Source organism: Copidosoma floridanum, unplaced genomic scaffold (genome assembly GCF_036245765.1).
Source record: "Copidosoma floridanum isolate Cflo_tuat_1 unplaced genomic scaffold, Cflo_Japanese_pri ptg000007l, whole genome shotgun sequence".
Classification (NCBI taxonomy): Eukaryota; Metazoa; Arthropoda; class Insecta; order Hymenoptera; family Encyrtidae; genus Copidosoma; species Copidosoma floridanum.
In genome coordinates this window covers 2,116,518-2,142,988 of record NW_028321884.1, presented here as the reverse complement: position 1 = coordinate 2,142,988, position 26,471 = coordinate 2,116,518, and the positions used below count along the sequence as shown (strand labels likewise).

The 26,471-nt window shown below is 37.6% G+C and overlaps 5 protein-coding genes across 6 annotated transcripts; 3 read left to right on the top strand and 2 right to left on the bottom strand.

Moving 5' to 3' along the window:
• The first annotated feature begins 869 nt into the window (after positions 1-869).
• Ak6 (adenylate kinase isoenzyme 6) lies at positions 870-1,677 on the top strand. The gene is made up of 3 exons (XM_014361391.2): positions 870-1,008; positions 1,077-1,228; positions 1,308-1,677. Exons 1-3 carry the CDS (start codon positions 963-965, stop codon positions 1,647-1,649), a joined length of 540 nt encoding a protein of 179 aa, XP_014216877.2. The 5' UTR covers positions 870-962; the 3' UTR covers positions 1,650-1,677.
• Positions 1,678-1,731: 54 nt separating this feature from the next.
• On the bottom strand, positions 1,732-2,725 carry Hsc20 (iron-sulfur cluster co-chaperone protein HscB-like protein, mitochondrial). Its single transcript, XM_014361390.2, has 3 exons — positions 2,254-2,725; positions 1,927-2,183; positions 1,732-1,861 (listed from the first exon to the last, which is right to left on the bottom strand). Exons 1-3 carry the CDS (start codon positions 2,629-2,631, stop codon positions 1,732-1,734), a joined length of 765 nt encoding a protein of 254 aa, XP_014216876.2. The 5' UTR covers positions 2,632-2,725.
• Positions 2,726-2,869: 144 nt separating this feature from the next.
• On the top strand, positions 2,870-4,205 carry LOC106645515 (m-AAA protease-interacting protein 1, mitochondrial). Its single transcript, XM_014361400.2, has 4 exons — positions 2,870-3,439; positions 3,535-3,736; positions 3,800-4,020; positions 4,110-4,205. Exons 1-4 carry the CDS (start codon positions 3,089-3,091, stop codon positions 4,110-4,112), a joined length of 777 nt encoding a protein of 258 aa, XP_014216886.2. The 5' UTR covers positions 2,870-3,088; the 3' UTR covers positions 4,113-4,205.
• Positions 4,206-4,253: 48 nt separating this feature from the next.
• Positions 4,254-8,188, bottom strand: LOC106645514 (mucosa-associated lymphoid tissue lymphoma translocation protein 1). 2 transcript variants are annotated; one of them, XM_089588566.1, is made up of 12 exons: positions 8,106-8,188; positions 6,961-7,235; positions 6,728-6,888; positions 6,473-6,653; positions 6,114-6,378; positions 5,929-6,021; positions 5,627-5,852; positions 5,357-5,540; positions 5,064-5,278; positions 4,891-4,989; positions 4,542-4,813; positions 4,254-4,464 (listed from the first exon to the last, which is right to left on the bottom strand). In XM_089588566.1, the coding sequence occupies exons 2-12, from the start codon at positions 7,095-7,097 to the stop codon at positions 4,360-4,362; spliced, it is 1,938 nt and encodes a 645-aa protein (XP_089444692.1). In that variant the 5' UTR covers positions 7,098-7,235; positions 8,106-8,188; the 3' UTR covers positions 4,254-4,359. The 2 variants fall into 2 exon arrangements, with proteins under 2 accessions (XP_089444692.1, XP_089444693.1); XM_089588567.1 differs by lacking the exon at positions 4,542-4,813.
• A 1-nt stretch (position 8,189) lies between these two features.
• On the top strand, positions 8,190-24,670 carry Kdm5 (Lysine demethylase 5). The gene is made up of 19 exons (XM_089588565.1): positions 8,190-9,682; positions 12,830-13,046; positions 13,129-13,316; positions 13,381-13,660; positions 13,738-13,919; positions 13,989-14,267; positions 14,389-14,881; positions 14,957-15,084; positions 15,169-15,363; positions 19,506-19,960; positions 20,055-20,313; positions 20,394-21,219; positions 21,302-21,510; positions 21,579-21,803; positions 21,874-22,000; positions 22,074-22,471; positions 22,548-22,668; positions 22,748-22,881; positions 23,462-24,670. Exons 1-19 carry the CDS (start codon positions 9,374-9,376, stop codon positions 23,702-23,704), a joined length of 5,268 nt encoding a protein of 1,755 aa, XP_089444691.1. The 5' UTR covers positions 8,190-9,373; the 3' UTR covers positions 23,705-24,670.
• The last annotated feature ends 1,801 nt before the right edge of the window (positions 24,671-26,471 follow it).

Sequence of the window (26,471 nt, the reverse complement as noted above, 5' to 3'; positions counted from 1 at the left end):
GGGATTGGCGCTTACTCTACTTTGATAATTTTGTTAATAATTAAAGTGACTAGTAAGCGCCCTGGGTTGTGTGGGGATTGGCGCTTGTGTTATTTTATTAATAATTAAAGCGACCAGTAGGCGTCTCGGGTTGTGTGGGGATTGGCACTTGTGTTATTTTTTTTATATTAATTAACAAAGTGACCAGTAAGTGCCCCGGGTCGTGTGGGGATTGGCTTTTGTGTTATTTTTTTACTTATTTTATTAATAATTAAAGCGACCAGAAAGGGCCCCAGGTTTTGTGGGGATTGGCGCTTGCTCTACTATATTAACTTTGTTAATAATTAAAGTGACCAGTAAGTGCCTTAGGTTGTGTGGTGATTGGCACTTGTGTTATTTTATTAATAATTAAAGCGACCAGTAGGCGTCCCGGGTTGTGTGGGGATTGGCACTTGTGTTATTTTATTTATTACACCAATTAACAAAGTGACCAGAAAGTGCCCCGGGTTGTTTGGTGATTGGCGCTTGTGTTATTTTTTTTTTATATTAGTTAACAAAGTAACCAGAAAGCGCCCCGGGTTGTGTGGGGATTGGCGCTTGCTCTACTTTATTAATTTTCTTAATAATTAAAGTGACCAGTAAGCGCCCCGGGTTGTGTGGGGATTGGCGCTTGCGTTATTGTTTAATTTATTTTATTAATTATTAATGCTCGTGATACTGCGTATGGGCGCGTTGGGTTATTGGGTTAAATAGCTTAGGATTAATTGATCAAGTTATGGTGTATGGAATGTTGTCGAGTTATCTGAGGTTTTGCGTCTTGCTCCATATAGCCAATTTGAATTTCCCCCCAAGTTCGGTAGCCACTTTTGGGAGCGCTGATGCATTCTACTACAGTATGAAAAGTGTAAATAGTAGACGCACGTGTGTTACTTACTCCGAGTTGCAAAAATATTTTCCGTGAACAATATAAAAAGGAAAAAAAAATGGATCACAAGACGAGCAGAAGAGCGCCAAACATTCTAATTACTGGTACTTTGGTTAATTTATTGTATTTTGTAAGATTTTGAAAAAATACTTGAAAAATTGTTCATGCTTAGGCACACCCGGTGTTGGCAAAAGTGAAATGGCAAAATTACTTGCTGAACGTACAAGTTTTACATGGCTAGATGTTAGTAAGTTGGCTCAAGAACACAAGTGTTTGGATGGATATGACGAGGAATATCAGTGTCCAGTTTTGGATGATGATAAAGTGAGTTACAAAACATATCAATGGATTAAATTCAGTAATATTTTTACCAAAATGACTAGCAAGTTATTTATTATTTTAGTTACTAGATTTAATGGAGCCAATGATGAGCAATGGAGGAAAGATTGTTGATTATCATGGATCAGACTTTTTCCCTGAAAGATGGTTTGACATTGTGTTTGTTTTGAGGACAAATAACACCATATTGTACGATCGTCTGGTAGCAAGAGGATACTCAGGAAAAAAGCTGCGAGACAACATTGACTGCGAAATCTTTCAGACGATTTTAGATGAAACCAAAGAATCATACAAGAAAGAGATAGTTCATGAACTACAAAGTAATGAGCCTGAAGAGACAATTGAAAATGTCAACCGAATATGTCAGTGGATTCAGCAGTGGACGTTGGATAATCAAAATACTTGATCTGTCCTTTAAAAATTTTTAATTTGTTACAGACAATATATTTTACATATTTACAAATATCCATTTACGTAATTATCCTATTTTATTCTACAATGCCTAGAGTTTGCTTTAATATTTTTAATCTGCTCTCTATGCTGATGTAATATTTCATCTTAATCAAAAGCTTTTTAGCTTCATCAATATTTTCATCACGAAACGATGTAGAAATTTGTCTGAAAGTATAAGCAATTTAGTATTTGTCATTAGCAAGCTTTAAAATACTTCATCACACTCTTACTTTATTAGAGAGTCTAAAATTTCTCTGTTTTTCTTCAAGAGTTCCAAAGCTTTTTCTTTATCTTCAGCAGCCTCCTCCACTTGCTCATTATTCTCCATGATTTCCATCAGAAATTCAGGTTCTAAGCTAGTTGTTTCTTCGGGTATGGAGACGTTGTGCAACTTGAGCATGTACAAACCTCTGTCTAATGGAGAAATCAGAATACTGTAAGCTTTATTGACTAGAGCTGACAAGTTTTCTGATATCTCTTTTTCTTTCTAAAAACAACAAAACATTTGGATACATTAAATAATCTCAAGGAATAAGTGTATCTAATAAATACTTTACATCTGATTTCTGGCCAAACTTATCCGGATGCAAGAGGTTTTGCAGTTGTCTGTACTTTTTTTGCACTTCATCAGTCACAATGTCAAAGTCCTTTTTAACTCCAATAATGTCAAAATAGTTTAGATCCTTGGGCAGTTTTTGCAAGGCCTTGCATTTAGAGCAAAACAATTCAGATTTGTGGGGAAAATCACATTGCCAGCACTTGGGTGGACAGTCGCTACCATGAGACAGCCATTCCTGCTGAGCAATCCAGGGAGTAACTTTCCAGGGTTGTTTCGCTAACGATTGTATTTTAAGGCGTTGACTGGCATTTACGATTGAGTAGACAAAATATTTTCTCCAAACAATCGAGGAAGCACGTATCATTTGCGAATACATGACTCGTTATCACTAAACTTTTGTGCTAATTGTTCTCGAGTTGTTTACACGACGACAGTAGTTATTGTTGTAAACAAATTTTTTTTTTAAGATGTCGCTTATGGCAGCAATTGTCAATATATATATATTGCAAGTGGCAATTGGACACCGGTAAGTCAGCGACAACAAAACTCATTAGCTAAGAGAGTTTGTCCAAAATCCTTTGGTCACGTTTATAGGTGTTTAGTTTGACTGTTGTTGTCGTTGTTGATCAGCTAATACACCTATACATGTAGCGGCTAGCAGCCGCCTTCTAAGTTTGGAGTCGCAATGTTTTGAAAGTTAGGTTAAGTGTGTGTAAATGCATACAATACATATACGTACGTCGCAATCGTATGACGTGCGTGACGTTTGTAATTTTTATAAACCTGTATAAATTAGTACCTAAACAAATAATTATCAACGTCAAGCCAATGCAATGCTACTCAACAGACTTTGCAAGGCGATCGTACATACGACGAGCTTGCGTCTCTTGGGGGCCAGCTCGTCTTTAAGCTTGAGGAGGAGCTTCGCGCTCTACTGTATGCGAAACTCGCGAAAAACAGTATTGCCCATTACGAGTAGTTTTTTAACGAGATGCAGAAACTACTCCGACGAATCCGAATCCCAGTCGGACTACGTCAAACTACCGCCGTTAACCGACGACAAGCCACTCGTCTACCCGAGTTTTTTCAAGTCGTTGAGAAGCTTCATTCAAGTGTTCTTTGTTATCAAGCCCTACTTAGATATGGACTTTGTTATGAACGAGTTTTTAGAAGGAGCTAAGCAAGTGAGTTTTCAGTTTCATAAGGATCAATTTTTCTATTCTATTTTCACGCTAGTTTTCTTATTAACATATAGAATCCTCAAAAATTTGCGTAACAGGCTCTACACACAGTCTCTCATAAATTGGCTACGGAGGATTATGAAGGCCTCGAAGGCTTGGTTACACAAGATATCATAAACATTTTGAGGAATAAAATTAGCATGCTGAGTAGCGAACAAAAAGCACTTATTGCCACTCAACCAGACGATATTTATGCAATGTTTCCTTATGAAGTTGGAGTTATGTTTGATAACAACAATGGTAAAAATTACTTCTTTGCTTAGCTTTTTTTTCCATACACTCATTCATTATTTAACTTTCTAGCTGAACAGAAATTTGTGGAAATAACAGTAGTTTATTATGTTATGAAAGGTCTCAAAAAACTCAAAGAAAATCCTCAAGAAATTTCAATGCCTATAGGTATGAATCCTCAACTCAGGAGGAATGCTTTTGTCTGCAATTACAGATTTATACGTGAATTTACGAAAGGCGTAGAGTCTGCTTGGACTGTAAACAAGATTAATCACTTTATGCCCGACAATTTGGTATGTAGTAAAATTAAAACTTTCCTTGATCAATTCATTTTTTGAAATTCGTAATATTCTTATCAACATTCAAATAACATTTTTTTCAGTAAATAACGGAGCCGAACCTTATTTCATACTTTAGGCAACGCATTATTGTAAAAAATATTTTGTTAATTTGTTAAATAAAATACAGTTGTACAAGATCATTTGTCATTATAATGTAACTGTCACTGCATGATAAACGTAGAAAGTATACTTAAATGCACTTACTGAAAAATTGTTTTATTTCATAATTTAGCTTACGTTGTACTATCAAATATAAAATTATCAATGCTACCATAAATTATTTCAACAATGTTATTGATTCAGTTTGCTCAAGAGACGCGGCACTAATTTGTTTACTTCTAACAACGTAGCACCTATGTAAACACCATTATCCAGTAGAGATATCACCAGTGGCCCCTACAACACAATTAAAAAAAACTTTATCAGATGCTCGGAAGTTATTATAGTATTCTACTAAACGCTTAAAATATTACATTGTTATTTTGAGGATTGAGAAGCCAGCATTTATTTTTAGTACTGCATTGAAACAAATTATTTCGTTTTGCGTGGACAGAATTAAAAAAATTTATCTCCCACTTTTCGCTCAAGTCAACCAATGAAACTTGAACTAAATTCAAGTATGGATTTAAATACTGCGAAATCGTTGCTTTGCATTTAATACCAGTTTGTTGAAAATGAATGTCCATAGTTATTTTGGGAAAGGACGTTATTTTCTCCAAACATTTTATTTTTTCTGGAACGTTATCTAAAGAACGATTAAAATTTTTTGAAGAAAATTGCTTTCAACTGCTTACACTTATCTCGGTGATTCATATACAGTACCTTGAAAAATTTCGTCAGTTAGACGATACGGTTTTGTCACTGTGGTTGCAAACATAGGAATCTGTTTTCGTTCCGCGCCCTTTAGCCACGTATCGATAGCTACAAATACAACCTTCGTCAATCGTCGAAAAAATTTTAAATTACGTTTATGAAATACTCCGAAGGAGACTTACATTTTCCTACTTGTTCAAACACTTTGGTAACCGGTATACTTTCCTCGAGATATTTGCATAAATGTGCTGCGTAAAAACCATAATTTTTACCCATACGCTCGTAGCAGGGACGATAGCTGGACGTGGAATAAGCTTGCAGTAGGTTCCTCAAATTTTTTCTACCCTTATATTCATAGATAGGCGGCACCTCCTCGTAAATCTTTGGATTGCATTCCCTAAGAAGTTTTACCCATTTTCGATTCATCTAAATTTAAGAAAATAATGAAAAAAAAAAAAAAAAAGATAAATATTACTTTAAAGGTATCGTTTGACACATGTCCAAAATAACAACGAACAAGGAGGGATCGTCCCGAAGACCCATTGATAACAGCTGACTTTCGCAAATAGCGTCTTTTCTCAGGTAATCTGTTGGAGCATCGATGGAAAGCATGTAATTCTCTTGCATTTTAAATCCATGACCAGCGAAATAAAACAGCCCTGCGAATCATACGAGACAAAAAAAGCATCATACATGTCAACTCGTAATCCAATTAATGGGTTGTAGTAAAATTTCCGATATGTACCGTATGTCCCTTCGACCAGGAAATCACAGAATATTTTGATGGCGTTATTCATTTGGACTAGCGTCAAGTCCGCGAGGCATATGGTGCGAAAGCCCAGACGGTTTAAAATTGTTGCCACCTTGGCAACATCGTTTCTTGGAGTTCTCAAAGTTTCCTGATTGTCGTAATTTTCGTTTGCAATGAGCAGTGCTATTTTTGCGACGGCCTTTTGTTTTGGCAACTCCATCTGTTGTCGGACCAATATGTTTATTTGTATTCATTTTGCACGTTAAAATCAACATTTTGAATGACATTTCAAATACCAAAACGGTGCTACGCTGAGTACACTTTTCGCTGATAGGATTGATTATGTGACAGTAATATTTCCCCTCTTGTTTCGTACTAAATTGTTCTATCTAAAAAAAAATAATAACAATAACAATAAAATTATGATGTTATCGTATTGCCATGCTTCGACACCTTTCCGATAAATCGAATAGCGCGTTACCCTCAAAACTTTCGAAGTTTGATTATCTAATCTGACGTTATCTCTGTACCATTGGTATTGCGGGGGCGGATAGCAATCGGCTTCGCAATCTAAAACCAGACAATCGCCTTCTTTCACATTTTTGTAAGGTTGCGGCTCTTTTTCTATTCTGACCGGAGTCGGCCCTATGTCGACGAAAACGGGTCGCGAACATTTTTCGTCTATCTGCTCTCCTTTATGATCGATTTGGCAAACTCGACACTGATACAGACCTCTTTGACTCACGCTGGAATGGTTGAAAATTTCTTGATATAATTTTTTTTTTTTTCTTCGTTACGTTTATTTAAATATTACTGGTCGAAAATCTTTGTTTTACTGACGAGTGAATGGGAATGTTTAGTTCGTCGGAGGTTTCTCCTTCCAACGTAACATTTTCATGATACCACTGATAAACAGGGGGTGGTAAGCCTTGTGCCTTGCACGTGAGTGAAAGCTTGTGGCCTTGAGGGACGATTAAATTATTTGTACTATCATCGACATCTGTCACGATTTTAAGAAGTTCTGAGGAAAAAAAATGTCATATTTTTTGTTATAGCGTAAATTGTTTTTTTTTTTTTTTTTTTCAACTAATGTACCTGTAGTATGTATTATTGACAGGACATGGTTTAGATTACAATTTTCCAGTAACGTAGAAAAAATGCCAACTGTGCACAGTCTGATGTTCAATTCTACTAATAATTTACTAGCCGGGGAATCATTTTGCGTATTTTTGTTTTCCAAATTATTTATCCATAAACTAAAAAAAAAAAAAAAATTGTTTTTAAATTGTTTTTAAGTATGAAAAAAACATACTCCTGTAAATTTTTACCTCGTAAAGTCAAGTTTTTCTGCTACATATTGCGCTAGAGTTTTCCAAGAGTTGTCTTTGTTCAACAAACTAACTATGCCTTCGTAGACATCCAAGGGTAGTTGTTCAAGACTCAAGTCTTCATTATATTTCAGCATGATCAGATGTGTCTTATATATCTCTAGTAGATACTTTTACATAATTTTCTTTTATTAAATATCATAATTAACACATCGAGTCCTCCTTTTCTTTGCATCAAAAGTACGCATTATTGCATATATACACGTACTGAAAAGCTGAAATCGAAGCAGAAATCTCAACTTTTTTTTTACTTTCTTTCAGAGTTGTTATTTGCATTGCACGTATATTTTACATGTAACGTACAAGTTTGTTAGTAAACCTTTTCGATAAAAAACTTTTAATCAATATTTAGGCGGGGCATTGTTATTTACTCTTATGTTTTTGCAAATGAATCGAGTGGACAAATATTTTTATACCAATGCATGGTTAATTAATTAGTCGGAACAAAAAATTCGGAGAAATAATACTTAGTAAAAAGAAAACATGTCCGTAACCTTCCCCCCTTTTATGGTTCCAAGAAGTTACATCAGCCTTTACCTCGGCCTCTACCACCCCTTGAACAGTTAATGAATACCGAGATAAATACCTACTTATCCCTATTTCACAAGGATACTTTTCAAACGTCCACAATAATTGGTGGTAAATAATGTGAATATATTGTAACTTCAAAGCAAACCTCATTGAAAAGTTCTTGTGCACATTATACACCACAATGACGCAACATTGTAACAATATTCATGCTAAGTGTACCCCAACAGAAAGCGAACTTTGAAATAGCTCCGCGTTTTGGTGTACAAGCTTATAAAATGGTATATAAGTACATATGGGCAAGGTATACATATTGTAGTCGATGATTCGATGTTTTCGGAGCAGGAAAACAGTGGATAAAACACAATCGTGTTCGCAATGTAATTCAAGTGTATAGCGTCACAAGTAAGAGAAGTGTGTGTTAGTCCAACGTTTCCCAAGAAGCATAAGTTTCGTTAGTTAAGATAACGAAAATGAAATGAAGTGTGTGAGCAGGTATAAAGAAAAAGGTGAAAGTCTATTATCTCTGCAATACAAACACTTATGTATATACGTACAAACAATGCGCAAGTGCGTGGTAGTGGTGCATCTGAGATCTCGTCGATCTCTCGATGGTGCAGCAGCAGTGGCGCTGCTTCTGCTATACTGCTCTATACTGCTGAAAAGTAATCATTGTACACTGCGTCTGCGTGTTGTGTATATTTTGCCCTCTTATTCCTCTCTCTCTCTCTCTCTTTTCTCCACCTCCTCAAACTGAACTTCCCGTGTGTGTCCCGTATTTTCCGTGCAAGGCTTAGTTGTGTTTTAGCCTCGGAGCTTCACCGTCCACGTGTGCACACGAATACGCTGCAGTCCAGGTCTTGGTCGTATCATTAGGATCGCGTGTCTTCAAGGCTACTAGCCATCCTCACGCGTCGCTTGTAGAAGTAAAAAATAGTTTTCCCGACAATTAAATCAAGCGCGGGCCTGTGCAGGAGGTCTTTTTTTTTAAAAACCGTGGCTCAGGAATAAGAGGAGAGACACTCTACTTACATTACAGAGAGCGTGCGTGCAGCGTCGCGCAACGGTGCGCGTGAGAGAAGAGAGAAGAGACATTCAGAAAAAGGGAGAGAGCTCAGAGAGCTAGCCTGCCACTATTGCAGACAGAGTGTACACTGTACACACACATAGGCCGTGAACGGGACGGTTTTGTGTGCTATGGGCGCTCTATACACACTCTTTTGCGAGGGGGGGCAGTAGCTGCTGCTCCTAGCTCTTGCTTGCTGATAATATATATAGTTACAGAGTCTCCCCGCGGAGATGCCCGTTGCAGTGCCGTCGTTGTTACTGTTAACACCGTGTCCAGGACGTCGTCACAATGGTCGACTAAAAGTGCGTGATCCGAGGTGCCAGTGCCATCAGCAAACTTTCGTGTGGTAGCCCTCCAGCTTAATATTTTATCAATCATTGTGATTAGCATATATATATATATACATATATGTGTGTACGTGTATGTGGTGCGTTTGGTGCGAGCAGTCACTGATGCATGACACGCGACGACACACCAAAGTGTTTTGGCCTCCGCGCGAGGAAAATAAAAATCGGAGCATAACATCAATAGCTTTTTTAAAAGGTAGTGCAACGCGTGTGTCGCGAACGAGTAGTAATACAAGGAACATTGAGAGAGCCCGTAGGGGTTGTCGGATATGACTAAATAAACTTAATATAGGTGTCGAGTCGAGAGAAAAACTTTTATGCCACCCGGTGATGGTGGCCAAGTGAGAGCTGCAGAGTAGCAGGGTGCGTTCATATATAGCCGTGTAGGATTAACAAAGGCAAAAACAACATGGTCTCGAAGCCGCAGCAGCAGCAACACGGCCCGAGTGGCAGCAGGTACGGAAGCTCCTTGATGAGCAGCGGGGGCAGCAGCAGTAGCAATAACACGGCCAGTTCGACAATCGGCTGTAGCAGCAGTTTTCCTACTTGCAGTAGCTCGACGATGGCAGCTCAGCGCGAGGAGTTTGAGTTCAAAGCGCCACCCGAGGCGCCCGTCTTCGAGCCGACGAGCGAGGAGTTCCTCGACCCTCTCGGCTACATCGCCAAAATACGGCCGATCGCCGAGAAATCCGGCATCTGTAAAATCAAGCCCCCGCCCGTGAGTAAATTATCGCTTTCGTTGCTAAGTGATCAATCTTTCCTTCCTTCCTCGATTTTTTGTTCTCTCTTTCTCTATACACCCCTGAAACACCACTCGCGTGAACATCTTGCGAAAGTGTTGGGCCCTTTATCGCGTGTACATTTTAACGTTACTCATCGGCAAGAAAAAAAAAAAAAAAAAAAAAAAAAAAGAGCGACAAGTACAATGGGAGACCTCGTGTCTGCAAAAGCTGGTTCTTCTTCTTCTTCTGCCCCGTGTACCTCCTTTACCTATCGTCCTTTCACTTGAATCATCATCCACTTCCGCATTGCCCCACCACACCACATCGCCGCCCTCGTATAATTGTTACAATTGCAATTTTATGGTGTTTGTTGAGCTACATTGCAAATGCTTCCCGTCCAACATTGCAAACAGCTTGCACAGAACCGGAGATCGCGTCAATTTTCCATTACGCGATCATTTTCCAGTATAAGCTGCGGTGTGCGCGCTTCGTGAAGTACTCGTCGTCGTCGTCGTCATCGTCGTCGCCGCGTCTCATGTACTCATACTAGAAAAAGAGAGAGAGACAGAGGGAGAGAAAGAAAATTTCAATGGCTGGCCAGTAGGCTAGCCAATTTATGATGAGCTAGCTAACGCCTGAGGCTCGACGTGACACTCGTCGTAGCTCGTGCCCAGGATTCGATATCCCCTCTGATGCGAGCACGTAAAGAGCCGTAAAGTGATACGTGTGTAACCAGCGGATCGACAAAAAAAAAAAAAAAGGAGCCGAGGGTTTAAAGGGATCGCCGATGGAAGACTCACGCAATATAGAGTGCTATACATATACGTGCATTGTATAGTAGACAATAAATCCGCGCTCCAAGCCTTTGGCCTAGTTATGTAAGAAAACATGAGAATTTCGATGGGCGTCATTAGCACGTAGATGGGTGCACACGCGACTTGTAAAACGCTAACAATTGTACGATTTAATAGAGATGCGAGGGGGTTTTCTTTTTCGACAATCGCCCACAGCGTTCTAGGAATCCATGTGTACCCATTAGTTTATCAGCCAGCCGCGATGCAACGATGACGAAAAAAGAACGCTTGCTGGGGGTCCGTGTCGCAAGCACTCGGTGCACCAGCTACAGTACTCTCTACCCAATTATCTGTACCTTACTACACGGCCATCGGGCGAAAGTTGCGTTGCAGCTAGTGAAGTGATAAGTATGTAGGTATAGAGACTCAGGGTTTTCGGGGCCGTACTCTTTTACACACGTTTAAGCGTAAACGTTACTTGTATATACGCTGGTGTACCTACATTTTTTAGTAAAAAGTGAATAATAAAACGATGCACAACACCGTGATGGCAAACCATTGCACATCCTAACTTGTTCACGTAGGCGTCGCCGCCGCCTGTCTCTCGCGCTCGGTCGGACATCATCAGAACAGCAGAGCCGAGAGTCAACTCTCTCTCTCTCTCTCTCTTTTTTGCTCTACCGTCAAGCGGAGCATGCAGGAGTATACATAACTTAGGTACAGCGTTCGGTTCCTTGGCAGGTCTCTCTTTTTAATGCTCTCCTAGGAGTCCTGGGACCTTTCTCTGTTTCTGCTCTGTCTGTTGCCGACTCTCTTTGTTTCTTCCCCCCCTCCCCCCCTCTTTGTGCTTATACTTTTTGCCAGAGTGATGTCGTTCATTTCTCTCTTTTCGGTGTAATATACTTGCACTTGATTCTCGGATCGAATTAGGTGCGCTGTTCAATCATCACGATGATCTCGTGGACGACTCCGAGGTGAAGAAAAAAAAAAAAATAAATAAATAAAAGTGAGTACCCAGCGATGATGAGGTGAAAAAAGGACTACTCGCACCTGCTGTTTTCGTAGCGTAAATATATTCATACAACATTCGTAGGATAGAAAGCATCAGACGGAAGTGAATAAAAGTTCGCCGCATAAACGACTCTCTCTCTCTCTCTCTCTTTCTCATCGCTTACCTATCGATCGACATTCGTCAAAGACGCGGCTCCAATGTCCGCTTATGTGATACGATTTTGCAATCGCCTTGTACTTATTTATCATATACGTACCTAAGCAAGTAGTCATCACTATCTCCTCCCTGATAATTCTGTATTTGCATGTACTTGATACCTGATACGTTACGTTTCAACTTGGCTGTCGTCCTCTCCCTTTCGGGGGTAAGTACGAAATGTGCTTGTATAAAGGACGCGCGAGACGCCTCGCGGGTGTGGGTACAGTGGCAGCGTTTTTTCCGTATGCCTTACTTTAATGGACGTGTAAATACCCTTTACGCAGGCGACGACGTCTTCCTCTCGCGCGATGACTAAATAAATACTCATTCGACGCCATTTTCGAGCTTCAATATCATTCAGATACACTATTTTGTTTCGTTTTCTCTTTTAAGTATTTGTGTCACACGTGTACAGAAAAGTTGGATTGTCGGGCTTAATGACTTTTTCCGAAAGTTGTACCTGCTGTCCTTTTCTTCTTTCTGTTTTTTCGTAGATTTCGAATTTTCACTTTACAGCCCGTAGAAAAGAATTGTATCAACTTTAATTTTACACGTAAGCCAGGAACTATTATTACATACCAGTTCACGCGAGTAATCGTATTTATTAGCAAGTCCCTTTGCACCGGAACACGATATTTTTGCAATTTCGGAGCATACGGCGATTCCGTTGTGCTGACGCAATTCCCATAAACATTGACATTGGAAAGTATTGAAGACCATTTTATAAAAATACTTTTTTCCCTTTTTTCTTCGATTCGTGTTGAAATTTGTGATGGTACTTGTCAACGAAAAAAAATTACATGCAATTAGTGCTAACAATTACGTTGATGCTACAAAATTTGGAATCGATTCCATTGAAGGCAAACTGAAATCAAAATGAATGTCCATTAGGATTGAACCCATTGTTAAAATCGATTATCAGCAGAAAGTTGTTGGTTATCACTTTAAAGGTACAAAATTACCATTGAAGGTTGCGCCCCTCGATCCTCCCTCTACATATTATACCTGCACCCAAATCACACATTTTTTACGGAATCCATAAGTTAGATAGCTCCGTTAGTTTAGTAAAGAAACAAAAAATTAACTTTTATTTTTTGCTTGACTTACTGAAAGTACTAAATATTAAAAATATTCTGCAGAACTGGCAGCCACCATTCGCTGTAGATGTAGACAAATTCAAATTCGTACCTAGAATACAAAGGCTAAATGAGCTAGAAGCAAAAACTAGGATAAAATTAAATTTCTTGGATCAGATAGCAAAATTTTGGGAACTCCAAGGATCTTCGTTGAAAATCCCATTGGTTGAACGTAAAGCTCTAGACTTGTATTCTCTGCACAGGATTGTAACGGATGAAGGTATGATTATACTTTCTTAGACCAAATAAATTGCCAATTACGTTAACGCTCGTCACGACTACGTATTTTTTGTTATTTTAAGGTGGAATCGAAACCGTAACAAAGGAAAGAAGGTGGGCCAAAATCGCTAACAAATTGGGCTATCCTTCTGGACGCAGTGTTGGGAGTATTCTTAAAAGTCATTATGAACGAATTTTATATCCATTCGACGTCTTTAAACAAGGAAAAACTTTAGCTGATATCGTAAGTCGCATCAAAAATTATTCGGCAGTAAATTGAATAATAACACACCACTCAATTTTCGATACAACTGATTTTATGCGATTTTTTTAAGAAAATCGAACCTGAACCTGATGAAAATGAAAAGAAAGACAGGGACTACAAACCACACGGTATTATATCACGACAGCAAATTAAACCACCGCAAGAAAAGTTTTCGCGACGATCTAAGCGTTTCTCTGGACAAGACGAGAAACAAAATGGATGCCAGACGAGTATCAAACAGGAGGATTGCAAAGAGGAACCTGAGGTCGATTGCAAGGAGACTGTCAAAGAAAAAATCAAGAATGGCAAAGGCAAGCAGAGCGTTAGTGTCGAAATGAAGGAAGTCAAAGGCAAGTCAAGATTTTTCGCACTCAGTGTTGCAACTTTGATAGATTCGGTGTTATAATTATCAATATTTTTTCTACAGTTAAAACAGAAGTCAAGGATGGTGTGAAAACCAGAGGTTCAGAAAAAGACAAAGAGAACAGCAAGGAACTCAAGAAGCTACAATTCTATGGGGCTGGACCAAAGATGGCTGGTTTTGTAAACAAGGAACCAAAAAAATCAAACAAAACCAGAGGAATCAAACTTATTTACGAATTTGATCCAGTATGAGCTAATTCTACTTCAGATCTACGTAAAAGTCTTCTCGATGCTCATTTTAAACATTTCTTTCAGCTCGCAAAGTACATTTGTCACAATTGCACGAAAGGTGACAATGAGGAAAATATGCTTTTGTGCGACGGATGTGACGATAGTTATCACACCTTTTGCTTGTTACCACCGCTCACGGAAATTCCAAAGGGGGATTGGCGATGTCCGAAATGCGTCGCAGAAGAAGTGTCCAAGCCCATGGAAGCTTTTGGATTCGAGCAAGCTCACAGAGAGTACACTCTGCAGCAGTTTGGAGAGATGGCGGATCAGTTTAAGAGCGACTACTTTAATATGCCTGTTCATGTAAATTGATTTTTTATTTTATTTTTACACTTGTAATATTATAATCATCTAAATTTTTTCTAGTGAAATTAAAAAGAAAGTTTGATTCAATTTTTTGAGCAAAAATTTTGTATTCTTGTAGATGGTACCAACTAAAACGGTCGAAAAAGAATTCTGGAGGATTGTCTCTTCCATTGATGAGGACGTAACTGTTGAGTACGGCGCAGATTTACATACAATGGATCACGGGTCTGGTTTTCCGACAAAGACGAGTGTTAATCTTTTTACTTGCGACCAAGAGTATGCCGAGTCTTCGTGGAACCTAAACAACTTGCCAGTATTACAGGGAAGCGTTTTGGGGCATATTAATGCTGACATTAGTGGAATGAAGGTGCCATGGATGTATGTAGGAATGTGTTTTGCCACTTTTTGTTGGCATAATGAGGATCACTGGAGCTACTCGATCAACTATTTGCATTGGGGTGAACCCAAAACCTGGTATGGCGTACCTGGCACAAAGGCCGAGATGTTTGAACATTCTATGAAATCAGCAGCTCCAGAGTTGTTTCATAGTCAGCCCGATTTACTTCATCAATTGGTTACCATAATGAATCCTAATATTTTAACTAGTGAAGGTACATATCGACTTGGTAGATTTCATAGACATTCACTTTTTTTAATATTAAACCTATTCTATGTATTCATTGCAGGAGTGCCGGTATATAGAACCGATCAGCATGCAGGTGAATTCGTAGTCACTTTTCCAAGAGCTTATCATGCTGGTTTTAACCAGGGCTATAACTTTGCCGAGGCGGTAAATTTTGCTCCTGCTGATTGGGTAAGTTAATGAAAAGTACTTTTTTATCGCTAGTAAAATTATAATATTGCAATTGATCAATTTGTGCTTAAAAAATTTCAACAGTTGCGAATTGGTCGCAATTGTATATCACACTATTCGAAATTGCGACGATTTTGCGTATTCTCCCACGATGAGTTGGTCTGTAAAATGTCTTTGGAGCCAGAGAACTTGGATATTGGGATTGCTACTGCAACTTATCATGACATGCTTACAATGGTTGGTGATGAAAAGAAACTAAGGAAGAATTTATTAGAATGGGTAAGTTTGGATATTATGTGTCAAAAGTAATTAAAAATATGTGAGTTTCTCCCTATAAAAACATAACTTGATACTTATGAACATACATGTATTAAAGGTAATATTGTGCGATTGTTGATTTAGTGGCCAGCGTGCTGACAAGGCAAATTAGTTAAAGTAATGGTGCGTATTTCGGTCGGAAAAAGCATTCGATTTTGCTGGACAAATTGAAGGTTAAGTAGCGAAAATTTTCGATTTTTCACTCATTTTAAAAAATCATTTGAAAAATGGTTAAAAAGGATGACATTTTTTTACGGGTTGAACTGTAATATGTACCTATCAATGTCATCCGTTTTTATAACTTTTAACCTTTCAACCCCTGCAGTCCGTACGTTTCAGATGAACATTTTTTTAAACAATAATTGGCAGGTGTACTTGAATGCTACCGCCCTTCCATTCGGTTTCTAAACTAATTTTTTTTTATTTCCACCTCCACCCTTTTTTCCAGTTCCATCCATTTTGGAGTTATGAGGTAAATACCAAGAGCCATCCGGTTGCTTCTTTCCGACTGAAATGCGCATCATCGCTTTAACTCTAATATTTTAAAAGTTAGGGATTCGATTTTCATCAAGGGCTTTGATTTTTTCAGAAAAAAATTCAACTTGGTTTTAAGTATGAGATTTTTGTTTGTTTGCTGCTATAAGCCAGAAAAATGTAGAATCAATTATCAGGCATAGATAATTAGGGATACAATTTCGATACATGTTAGGACTAAAAAAATTAGTATAAGAATAAAAATAAAATAGGTGGAGTAAAGAACTAACTAGTAACAGAAAACAATAGAACAAATGGCCCCATTGAAGACTAGCACAATTTCGAATTTTCTGTGTAAAATAACATTGATCACCACTATGCGGGTTACACCCCCAGCACCTAGCACCATAGCAACGATTGTTTGGGTGTCTTTCTACCCGCAACCGGGATCAGAAGTTTCGTCTCCAATCATTTAAACGTACGAAATGTGTTACCAAGTCAGACTCCCTGTATCAAAATACTTTGAGATGTTTCAGGCTTTATTCTTTTTCCTGTATGGTAAAAAAAATTGGCGAGAAATTTTGAAAGAAAATCAAAATTAAAGATGTATGTATAAAATGAGCTCCAATAAGAGTATAGAAATTTATCAGTTTTCAAGAACTTTCATAACTTATACAAATCGGGATGAAAATACGGTAAATGCCGCTCATACAGCATTGTCTTGAATTATAATCAATTTTATTTTTAGGCACAACTGTTTTTAAAAATTCACTTTTCCATTTTTTTTTTTTAACCACTACCCTTTTCTACTTTTGTTTTTACCCTTATCTATGCATGCAAAAGCTATTTTTTTTTTTTTTTTTTTTTTTTTTTTACAAAATTATGAATGTGGGTTCAGTGAAGTCAAATGACGCACTAACAATCATTGTATAAAAACAGCAATTGTAAAAGTAACATTTGCTAAATGGTAGAAGAATCACAAAACCCCAGAGTGTAATCATAAACAAGTTTTTCTGCGATGGTGAAAAAATTTGTAACTGAAAATCAAAAGTTGTGTAAGTTTATAGATGGAAATTAAATCACGATACCCTTATGCGAAAGTAGAGTAATTGTTTTTTATGAATAGTTTTTAAAAATATATTTTTATAACTGGCAAGCGACAGTATGATTATTCATGTACTGGATGATGGTTTGCAAAATATTTCCAAAACAAGAGTACATGAACTAAATACATAAGTAAAATGTCTCATAATAGAATTCTAGTTTCTTTAGCAGTTTTAAATAGATAATCCATTTATGTACAAAAGTGTAAATACCTATGTATGTATGTGGACGAAAGTCAAAAAGTTGTGAGATAAAATTTAAAATGGATGAATTTTTTTTATGAATAATTTTACATGTTATGCATAAATCAATCAGTATTGGTACCATCAAACATAGGTAAGGTATATACTAGAAGCACGCAGAGTAAAAGTAAACGGTACAAGTAAACCTAAGTATGTTCACTATATAAATATACTGTTTAAAAAAAGAGCACACGGCTTCTCGAGATCTCAAGTCATATGTAGATCGGTTAAAATGGTTTTGTTGATCATATTCGCTAAGTAAGGAAAACGAATCCACCAATTGAAGGAAGCTATCTTGTGCGTTTAGCCAATCAGAAAACCTTTTATACTTAATTCAAGAACACCATGCTCGTCGAGAAAAACCTGTATTGTGTCACTATGTGACGTTTTAAAACGAGAGTAAGCTAGACTACGCGTCGAACGCGAGAAAAAGTTAGTTGACACACGTGCATCACGAAACGAGAGAGTAAAAGGGAAAAAAAATTGTAGCCATGTTTGTACGCAAGCAAACATACGCCACACATGAATCCTCGTTTGAATAAGTATCCACTGCCCATAAATAACATTCGTCGTTAGTGACCAAACGGTGAACCCTTTTTTTTTATTTAAAGCATTCAAACTAGTGATACTTTTTGTCCACGCGTGCACCATTTTGCGTCCAACTTGTCCACAGTATCTAGGTCCTCTGCCGTCGCCTGTATAGCTATATATACATCTCTCGCATTAAATAGACAAGTGTCCGCGGCCCGCGCGCGGAACAGTCAAACATTTTTTCGGTTTGGAATAATTGGAATAGTTTAGGGACTCAGAGGATTTATGATCTTATCGTTGCTTAGGCTTAGCACACACTACAGGTAACAGGAAAAAAGATACTTAGTAAATATAAATTTGGATATTGAAATGTTGGAATTCAGAATGGTGTGGAGTAAACGAAAGTGCTGTGAGTGCTTTCACTTATCTTCTCGATTCCACAAACCATGTATATAATACAACTTTTTTTGGTTGAAAAAAAGAAACACTGCAAAGCCTAACTAACCTTCAGTGAAATAGTTACTTATATAGCATGGCTGCCAACGCGCACAGCAGCACAGTGTATCTGGTGTCCGCGTACTCAGCCTCGGCGACCTTATTTTCAAGTTTTGATATTTCACGTCGTTTCATTATGTAACTCGTATCGTTTCCCTCTCGCAGGGCGCAGTAAAGAGAGATTGGAAGGAAAAGAAAAAAGTGAGAGCGCGCGATAGGTTATGTTTGGACACCCACAGAGGCGGGCTCTTTCTCTCTTTTTTATATTCTCGCACGTCCATCCATCGCAAGTTTGCAAGCCAAGTATCTAGTTGTGTATGTATACCTATCAAGTGCCTATAAAGCTGCGCCGTGCTTGATCGCAATGATCGCTTACAGATGCTTAGTTCTCAGTATAACTCTTCGCGTCACACTATTAGGTAGGTAGTGTTTTTAGAGAAGCTGCAGTTTGGTGAACATCCGAGTGCGACGTACAAGTATTTCTCGTGTGCTCGCGCGCGTCTGCCCGGCCCCCACAGCTGCTCGCTGATTACGACGATATTCGAGGCTTTTTCCGTCAAATTGTTTGCAAAAAGAGATACATTTGTGCATTCGCTATTTCGCCTCAACCTCGAGTACATACCAATATTATTGAACTAGAGTCCGAGTCGGGTCGTCGCGGTGTGCTGTTGTTGCAGCTGTGAAGACTTTGAGAGGGAAAAAGTTTCGGGTTAGTTGAATGGAAAATATAATTAAATGGACGCTCGTAATTTGTGTGTGCCTCATAAGTATTTGTAATAATAACATCTGCTGATGCAGTTACTTAAAAGTGGCTTGTGAGTGAGTGAGTTTTCCTAAATCTTGACGCACGAAACTTGATAAAAACGACGTAGGTGCTCGTATACCCTCTGCACTGTGGGTATATACTCTCCTTCCCTCCCTCCCCCTTGCCCTATTAACAAGATTCCTGTTGGATGTATCGTTTGCGTTCAACAAACACAAGTGTACATCACACAACCAGGTATACCTAAACAGATTTCCTGAAGTTCTGACGAGCATAAACTCGCCAACGTCCTCAATACTCGGATCTTGAGTCAGAGATTAAGATATTGAGTGCAATTTGAGGTTATCCGAGGCAGAGACTTGGCTTGCGTGATGTTACACAATGTTTTCATGAAATTGCGTTAAGAGAGAAATGTAAAAATTGATTGCGAGCGATTGAACTATCTGTGTTTCGTGAGATTAAAAAATAATGGTTAATATTTTCATTGTTGCCAGGGTGTCACGGAAGCGGAGCGCGAAGCTTTTGAACTGTTACCCGACGATGAGAGACAATGTGAGTCGTGCAAGACTACATGCTTCTTGAGTGCAGTGACCTGTTCGTGCGATAAATCACAATTGGTCTGTTTGAGGCATTTCACCGAGCTTTGCGAATGCCCACCCGAAAAGCACACTTTAAGATATAGATACACGCTCGACGAACTTCCAATCATGTTGCAAAAGCTCAAGCTTAAAGCTGAGTCGTTTGACTCTTGGGCCAGCAAGGTTAAGGAGGCCATGGATCCCAAGGGTGAAAAAATTGAGTTGAACGAGTTAAAAGAGCTCCTGGATGAAGCACAAACCAAGAAGTTCCCAGACAGCGAGTTACTCACTGCCTTGACAACAGCTGTACATGATGCTGAAAAGTGTGCCAGTGTTGCCAGACAGCTGCTCAACAGCAAACAGAGAACAAGGTTGGTTGTCTTTTGAATTGAGGTTATGTTTTGATGATGTTAGCTTTCTACAATGTGCAGGTAGTCTAAAAATAGATTTTTTTTTTCTCTTCAGAACCAGGCAGTCCGTGGAAACCAAGTTTAGGCTAACCGTAGAAGATTTGACTTTATTCTATCAAGAAATATCAAATCTCTGCTGTGAACTTAAAGAAGCAGAAGGGGTCAAAGCAATACTTGATCAGGTAGTGCAGTTTGAAAATGATGCTAAAAAATTAGAGCTTGATGAAGATTGTGATATTGATCAACTTGAAAAATGTATTGAATTCGGAGATGCCATTAGCATTGATTTACCACAACTTGCAGAGTTGAAACAGGTAGGATTCTCGATAGCACGAATGTACATATATATTTTTTATGTAATTGAGATTGTTTTAAACTTCTCATCATTTTACAGAAATTGATACAGCTTCGCTGGTTAGAAGATGTCAAATCCATCAAGGATGAACCTAAAACAGTTACCAGGCAGGAATTAGTGAAACTCATAGAAGAGGGTATGAATATTCCTGCACATGCCAGTATCGAAAAAGCTCTAGCTGATTTACAAAATTTGATGATCAGCATTGATAACTGGGAAGATAAGGCAAAACTTTACCTTCAGCCATCCAAAAATAGGCAGTCGATTGAGTCTGTTGAAAAACACATAGCGGAAGCTGACAACATTGACGCATTTTTGCCAGGATTGAGTAATCTGAAAGATGTCTTGAATAAAGCTCGAAATTGGACCAAAACTGTTTCAGAAATGCAAGCTAAAGAAAATTTCCCCTATTACGACACATTAGACGAATTGGTACGCAAGGGCAGGACCATACCATTGCATCTTAGTTCACTTCCGATTCTTGAATCAACCATAGCTCAAGCGAAGCTTTGGAAGGAAAAAACGGCAAAGACATTCCTTAGAAAAAATTCTCCATACACCCTTATGGAGGCGCTTTCTCCTAGAATTGGTATTGGAATGCATGCCATGAGAAATCGTAAGAGCAAGGGCGATGACTCCATTGGTGCGGTATACGTTTGTAAAACAAAATTGGACGATTCCAATGATTCCGCCACTGTCGTCTCTGCATTCAAGCATGCTGAACAGCGTGAAATGGAGGCCATGAAAAATTTACGAGAAATGAACATCAACAAAATGCACGCTGATGACTCGAGGTTTTGTGTTTGTCGCCAGCCCAAGTTTGGTCAGATGTTGCGATGTGAACTCTGCAAAGATTGGTTTCACAGTAAGTTTGCTACCATCACTGTTAATTGTTTCCTTGTGCTCATTTTTGCATCAATCAATTTTATTTTTTTATTTACTTGCAGTGAATTGTGTACCAGTTCCAAAAGCTTCGTTAAAGGGTGACAAGCAGGGTCCAAAATTGAGCAAATTTTTGTGTCCGTGCTGTTCACGCTCGCGCAGACCCCGTCTTGAAACAATTCTTACTCTTTTAGTAAGTTTGCAGAAAATACCCATCCGTTTACCCGAAGGTGAAGCTCTGCAATGTTTGACAGAACGTGCAATGAACTGGCAGGTAAATGTCGTAGTTCTTGATAAGTCTTAACAATATTTTTCAACGTTTAAAATATGATTTTTTTTAAGGATCGAGCGAGGCAAGCTCTAGCTACCGATGAAGTCTCTTCAGTGTTAACAAAAATTAGTATAATAACGCAAAAATTGACTGAAGCCGCTGCCAGAGAAAAGACAGAAAAAATAATAAACACTGAACTGAAAAAGGCTGCAAATAACCCAGAACTTCACCAAAGGGTTCAAGCTATTGCTTCATTAAGTGGCATACAGTCGGATGACAGCGTTGTCAGCGTTCTCGTAAGTTTCTTAGTTATTTTAGAGTTGAATCTTTCGTGTATGGGAAAACTAAGTATTGTTATGTTTACAGGATGAAGAAGATAGAATAGATTTAGATGATGATGATGATGACAGTGACAGTGATGATGATGTCTTGACCATTGACGAGGATGAGCCAAGCGGGAGTAACTTTAACAACGAGCACGCATATTCATCAGGTACGTTGAATTAATTAGAATTGTATGATTCAATGATTTTTCTTCTCAATAACCAAAGTTTTTATTTATTTAGCATCCAAATTTAATTCTAAATTGTTAGCCGACGAAAATAAGGAAAAAATAGTATCGTTGTCTAACGTTACCATTAGCCGCTTGGATGATCTCATGATGGAAGGTGATCTTTTGGAAGTGGCTTTGGAGGAGACTGAGCATATCTGGCGAATTCTCAGTCAGACAAACGTTGCCTCGACGAAAAGCATACGCAAATATGCACCGCTAGATCAATCTCCTGCTGTCGAAACGAAAAAACAACCTCAGCAGAGGGGCCGAAAACGAAAGTCAGACGAATTTGACGTGATGAAAAAATTCGGTCGACAGAGGACAGAAGATAAGCCTACTGTCAAGCGTAAGGGGTTGAACAAGGATACAAAATCACCAGCCAGCACCGGGATGAAGCGAGGGCCGCGCAAAGTACGTTTTATTGATGAAACTAAAAAAGACTGAATTCGATTTACGTAGCCGTATTAATAAATATCATATTTTATAGATAAAGCGGAAAGACAATGAAGAGACACCCAAAAAGAAAACAGGAAACAGAAAAAAGACAAAGCAAGATACGTCCGATGAAGAAGAGGACTGTGCAGCTGAAAAATGCTTGAGACCCAATGGTACTTCAATCATTTCATTAAACATTGTATTACGTGAGTTTTGGTCATAGAATAACAATTTTGTTAATATTCGTTACAGGTCGTGAAGTAGATTGGGTTCAGTGTGACGGGTGCAATGGATGGTTCCACATGCACTGTGTCGGTCTGGAGAAAAACGAGCTCTCGGAAGAAGACGATTTTGTCTGCATTAATTGCACGGAAGCTAATTCTTCGGTACGAATCGATAAGTGACAATGCTTAAATTTAGAGTTGTATTATTTGTCTTGCTCGAGCAAACTTAATGATGGTCTGTCAATTTGAGTTGATGCGTGTTAAGCACGTTGTTGTAAATTGCACATAATCTAGGCGTACCGTATTATTTGAGAAAAATAATTACCAAAAAACCAGAATAGAATTAAGAACAAACTTCTTCCTTGGCTGGCCTGATTTATTTTTAATTTTAGATTGGATGTTTATGATTTATTTTTATTTCTTGTATAGAAGTCAAATCCTTTTTTTATGGTTTTCAATTCACTCTAATCCCATGTTCATGAAAAGATGGAGAAACTGCATGTTCCTAGATAGACAGCTGGAAGTTAAAAGGACGACGAGATGATGCTTGGAACGTGCTTTCGAAAGTTCAGAGTACAAGGTGCAATCACTGCTGTTTTAGTTGCATTATGGGATTGGATGTTAAAAACGTGCACATAGATGTATATATTTACTAAAATATACAGTTTAATATTTAGTACCGAGAAAGAAAAAAAAAATCGTGAAAATATAAGTATGGACGCATGTGTTTACTCTTTCTCAGAGTCAGCAGGATTGTCACTCGTCGCAGTCGTCGCTCTCCGAGTTGACAGATGACGAAGACGATCTGATGTTGATCAGACATGATGGCCAGCAGACGGAGTTCTCAGGCTCCGTCGCACGGTGGCAGCGGCTCGCCAGGGAGAAAACAAACTCCTCAGCGGACGCAAATACTGCTGCTGCTGCTGCTGCTGCTGCTGTTGCTACTGCTGACGTCTTTTTGCGCGCTGACTCGCCTGAGATGTAGTGTACACATTAATTATATCGATCCTTACACAAATGTAATTATTTAAATTTATATACCTTTATGAAAAAAGAAAGAGAGAGAGAGATATATATATATGAGAATTAAAAGTGAGAGTAAATTGTAATCTATACATCTACGTATGTATATATATGTTGCCGATTGATATGCGCGTGAATTCGGATTCTAGCAAGTTTGTTTTTCGATCTCAAGATGATAAAAGAGCGACGACATTATATACTCCCGAAAAACTCAAAAGTGGTCGTAAGTCATGACATAATTTAGCGAAATGTTATAGCGATGTTTTTTCAAGAATAAGAATAATACAAGAGAATGAATAAATCGTACTACACTTTTTAAGGTTCGAGTTTCTTAGTCGATCATGTCGAGCAGGTGGAAAAAAAGAGATCTCTCAAAGATCTATAAAAACGTAAATTTTCATTTTTCAAAAAAATTTTAGTTTCAACTTTAAAACTTGTCGTTGTCAAAGTTTTAATGATGGAATGAAACGTACGTTTTTATTGTATTGCAGTATAGAATTCATAAATTATATTTTTCTAAAAAAAAAAAAAAAAAAAAATGAAAATGATAAAATTAATTCGAGAAAAAAGTACTTAAATATTATCGCTATCTACAGATCAAGAGTTTATTCTGGCAGATTTTCAAAAGAATCTTATGTGATTTTCCAAAGACGATTCTTTCTTCCTTTAAAAATTGATTTTCGAGGAGTGATTCGTTTTTAACAAAATAATATAAATAATTTTACTTATGCAAAAAAAAAAAGGATTATCTTTACTTGCAACTGATTATGAGTATTTCTATTGTTGAAAATGTAATAGCGAATCGTTTCTCTTTTTCCTCGCGCGCTCTATTTTTTATTTTTTATCGTATCATTTTGTGAAATTCATCCTCACTTCATTTGCTTATAACGATTTTGTATTTTATGTAGTATAAATAAAGAATTTTTGCCTTCGTCTAATTTTTTTTTTTTTTTTTTTTTTTTTTTTTTTTTTTTTTTTTTTTTTAAGAAAAAAAAAATATATTTATACTATTGTCTTGAGCAGAAAATTTCATTTGTTGTGACATGAAAGACGAAAAATACCTTATCTTTTTACAACTTTCAGACCAGCGTTTTGTTTAATAAACCAGAAATTCTTTCCATTTTGTCAAACGAACGAAAAGTTGCAACTTCATTGAAAAACAAAAGTGCATGTATATGTGTAAGAGTGCATATGTGCACGAATGTGCATTTATACGCGTTGATAAATAGTTATGGTCAAATAAAAAAATAATCAAAAATTTTCAAGCTTATAATTGACGTTACGCTAAACTAAGTGTTACTGAAATTTTTTATGAAACGAACGTGTTGATACAGTTAGTAACATTTAAGTATGAAATCTTGTGATAAAAATATCTAGGAAGAATAAGTAAGTAGAAATTTGCGCACAGAGAGCTAGTAGTGCGCCGATGAATGAAAAAAAAAAAAAAAAAATGCGTTTTACACGTATACACGCACTGGGGAGGTACGCGTATAACGTACGAGCCACTGATTTAACATCCCTTGACGGTTGGTCAATATACGTATACGCGTAGCGACTATTTTACTACACGTGACTTTGAGAGCTGAGGCTTTATTTGACATAGAAACAAGGTATTAATACACATAAGCGAGATAAAGGTATCTATGATGAACTTGATATTATCTATTAAGAAAGGAAGAAAAAATGTAAAACAATGGAAATTATTTTATTATTTTTATTATTATCATTACTGTAATGTACGTATAGTTGTATAGAAAAGCAAACTATTATCAGATTATTATTACATTATTGTAGAAACTTTTGTGATTTAAGAGAGAATTGTAATAATAAATTCTACTTGTCAAAATCTCATTTTTTACTTTCTAATTCACACCTCTCGCGCACGCCTTCAATTCTTTTACCGTGAATTTTTAGTATATACCGTGTACTAGATTTGATTTTCGAAACAAATTAGTAATACTTGACATCCAATGTGTACAACATAACACAAAAACACGTTATTCCAAATTCGATTCAGGTATGCATATATTTGAATGTGTAAGCGGACCACCAAAGTACCTAACTCGTTTCAATTAAGGAGATTAAATTTTTTTTACATATAGACTTCAAGTACGTGTAAAATAATTTAAGATAAAAGCACAACTACTCGTTAAGTATGGATTTTTCGCGTTTTCAAAATAAATTTTTTCAGTTAATCGTTTGTAGAATTGTAAATATGCAGGTACGTACAATACGGGTCGGGCATTTAAAGTGTAAACAATGACCAAGCGATGATCTGGAAAATAATAATCCACAATGTTCGATGAATCACAGAAAGAGAGAGAGAGAGAGAACTTACATGTGCTGTGTATCATTGGATCTGTTCAACACATCAAATGCAAAGTCAGCGACTGCGGATGCAGTGACTAATTTTAGTTGCGATGATAAATTTCGGCCCTTGTTGTTACAATATATGGACGCGTCGTTGTTGTTTTTGTTTAGTATTTCAACTCTAATGAGCACAACTGACGTAAGGGTGAAAAGATAACGGCGCTTGTGTTTTTATCCTCCACGCGAGAACCGTATTATTTGCATCTATAGGAAACGAAAATAATGAATGACTCATATTGTGTCGGATGCTGATATATATTACCTACTACGTGTACCGTATTTGTGAACTTTGTCACCCGATTCCAAAATCAAATCAAGGTCGAAATCTCGAGATTTTCCTAATAGGCTCGAACATTTGT

Excerpts from the sequence above, each read along its gene's own strand:
- LOC106645514 (XM_089588566.1), bottom strand. The coding sequence starts at position 7,097 with ATGCTGAAATATAATGAAGACTTGAGTCTTGAACAACTACCCTTGGAT. Across the intron at positions 6,379-6,472 it reads CTAAACATTCCCATTCACTC|CGTGAGTCAAAGAGGTCTGT; the intron begins GTCAGTAAAACA and ends CAACCATTCCAG. Across the intron at positions 4,814-4,890 it reads AACTGACGAAATTTTTCAAG|ATAACGTTCCAGAAAAAATA; the intron begins GTACTGTATATG and ends ATCGTTCTTTAG.
- LOC106645515 (XM_014361400.2), top strand. The coding sequence starts at position 3,089 with ATGCTACTCAACAGACTTTGCAAGGCGATCGTACATACGACGAGCTTG. Across the intron at positions 3,440-3,534 it reads TTTTAGAAGGAGCTAAGCAA|GCTCTACACACAGTCTCTCA; the intron begins GTGAGTTTTCAG and ends TTTGCGTAACAG. Across the intron at positions 3,737-3,799 it reads TATGTTTGATAACAACAATG|CTGAACAGAAATTTGTGGAA; the intron begins GTAAAAATTACT and ends TTAACTTTCTAG.
- Ak6 (XM_014361391.2), top strand. The coding sequence starts at position 963 with ATGGATCACAAGACGAGCAGAAGAGCGCCAAACATTCTAATTACTG. Across the intron at positions 1,009-1,076 it reads GCCAAACATTCTAATTACTG|GCACACCCGGTGTTGGCAAA; the intron begins GTACTTTGGTTA and ends GTTCATGCTTAG. Across the intron at positions 1,229-1,307 it reads CAGTTTTGGATGATGATAAA|TTACTAGATTTAATGGAGCC; the intron begins GTGAGTTACAAA and ends TTATTATTTTAG.
- Hsc20 (XM_014361390.2), bottom strand. The coding sequence starts at position 2,631 with ATGTATTCGCAAATGATACGTGCTTCCTCGATTGTTTGGAGAAAATAT. Across the intron at positions 2,184-2,253 it reads AGTTTGGCCAGAAATCAGAT|AAAGAAAAAGAGATATCAGA; the intron begins GTAAAGTATTTA and ends TGTTGTTTTTAG. Across the intron at positions 1,862-1,926 it reads ATTTTAGACTCTCTAATAAA|ACAAATTTCTACATCGTTTC; the intron begins GTAAGAGTGTGA and ends TTATACTTTCAG.
- Kdm5 (XM_089588565.1), top strand. The coding sequence starts at position 9,374 with ATGGTCTCGAAGCCGCAGCAGCAGCAACACGGCCCGAGTGGCAGCAGG. Across the intron at positions 14,882-14,956 it reads TAATATTTTAACTAGTGAAG|GAGTGCCGGTATATAGAACC; the intron begins GTACATATCGAC and ends TATTCATTGCAG. Across the intron at positions 22,472-22,547 it reads TGAAGCGAGGGCCGCGCAAA|ATAAAGCGGAAAGACAATGA; the intron begins GTACGTTTTATT and ends CATATTTTATAG.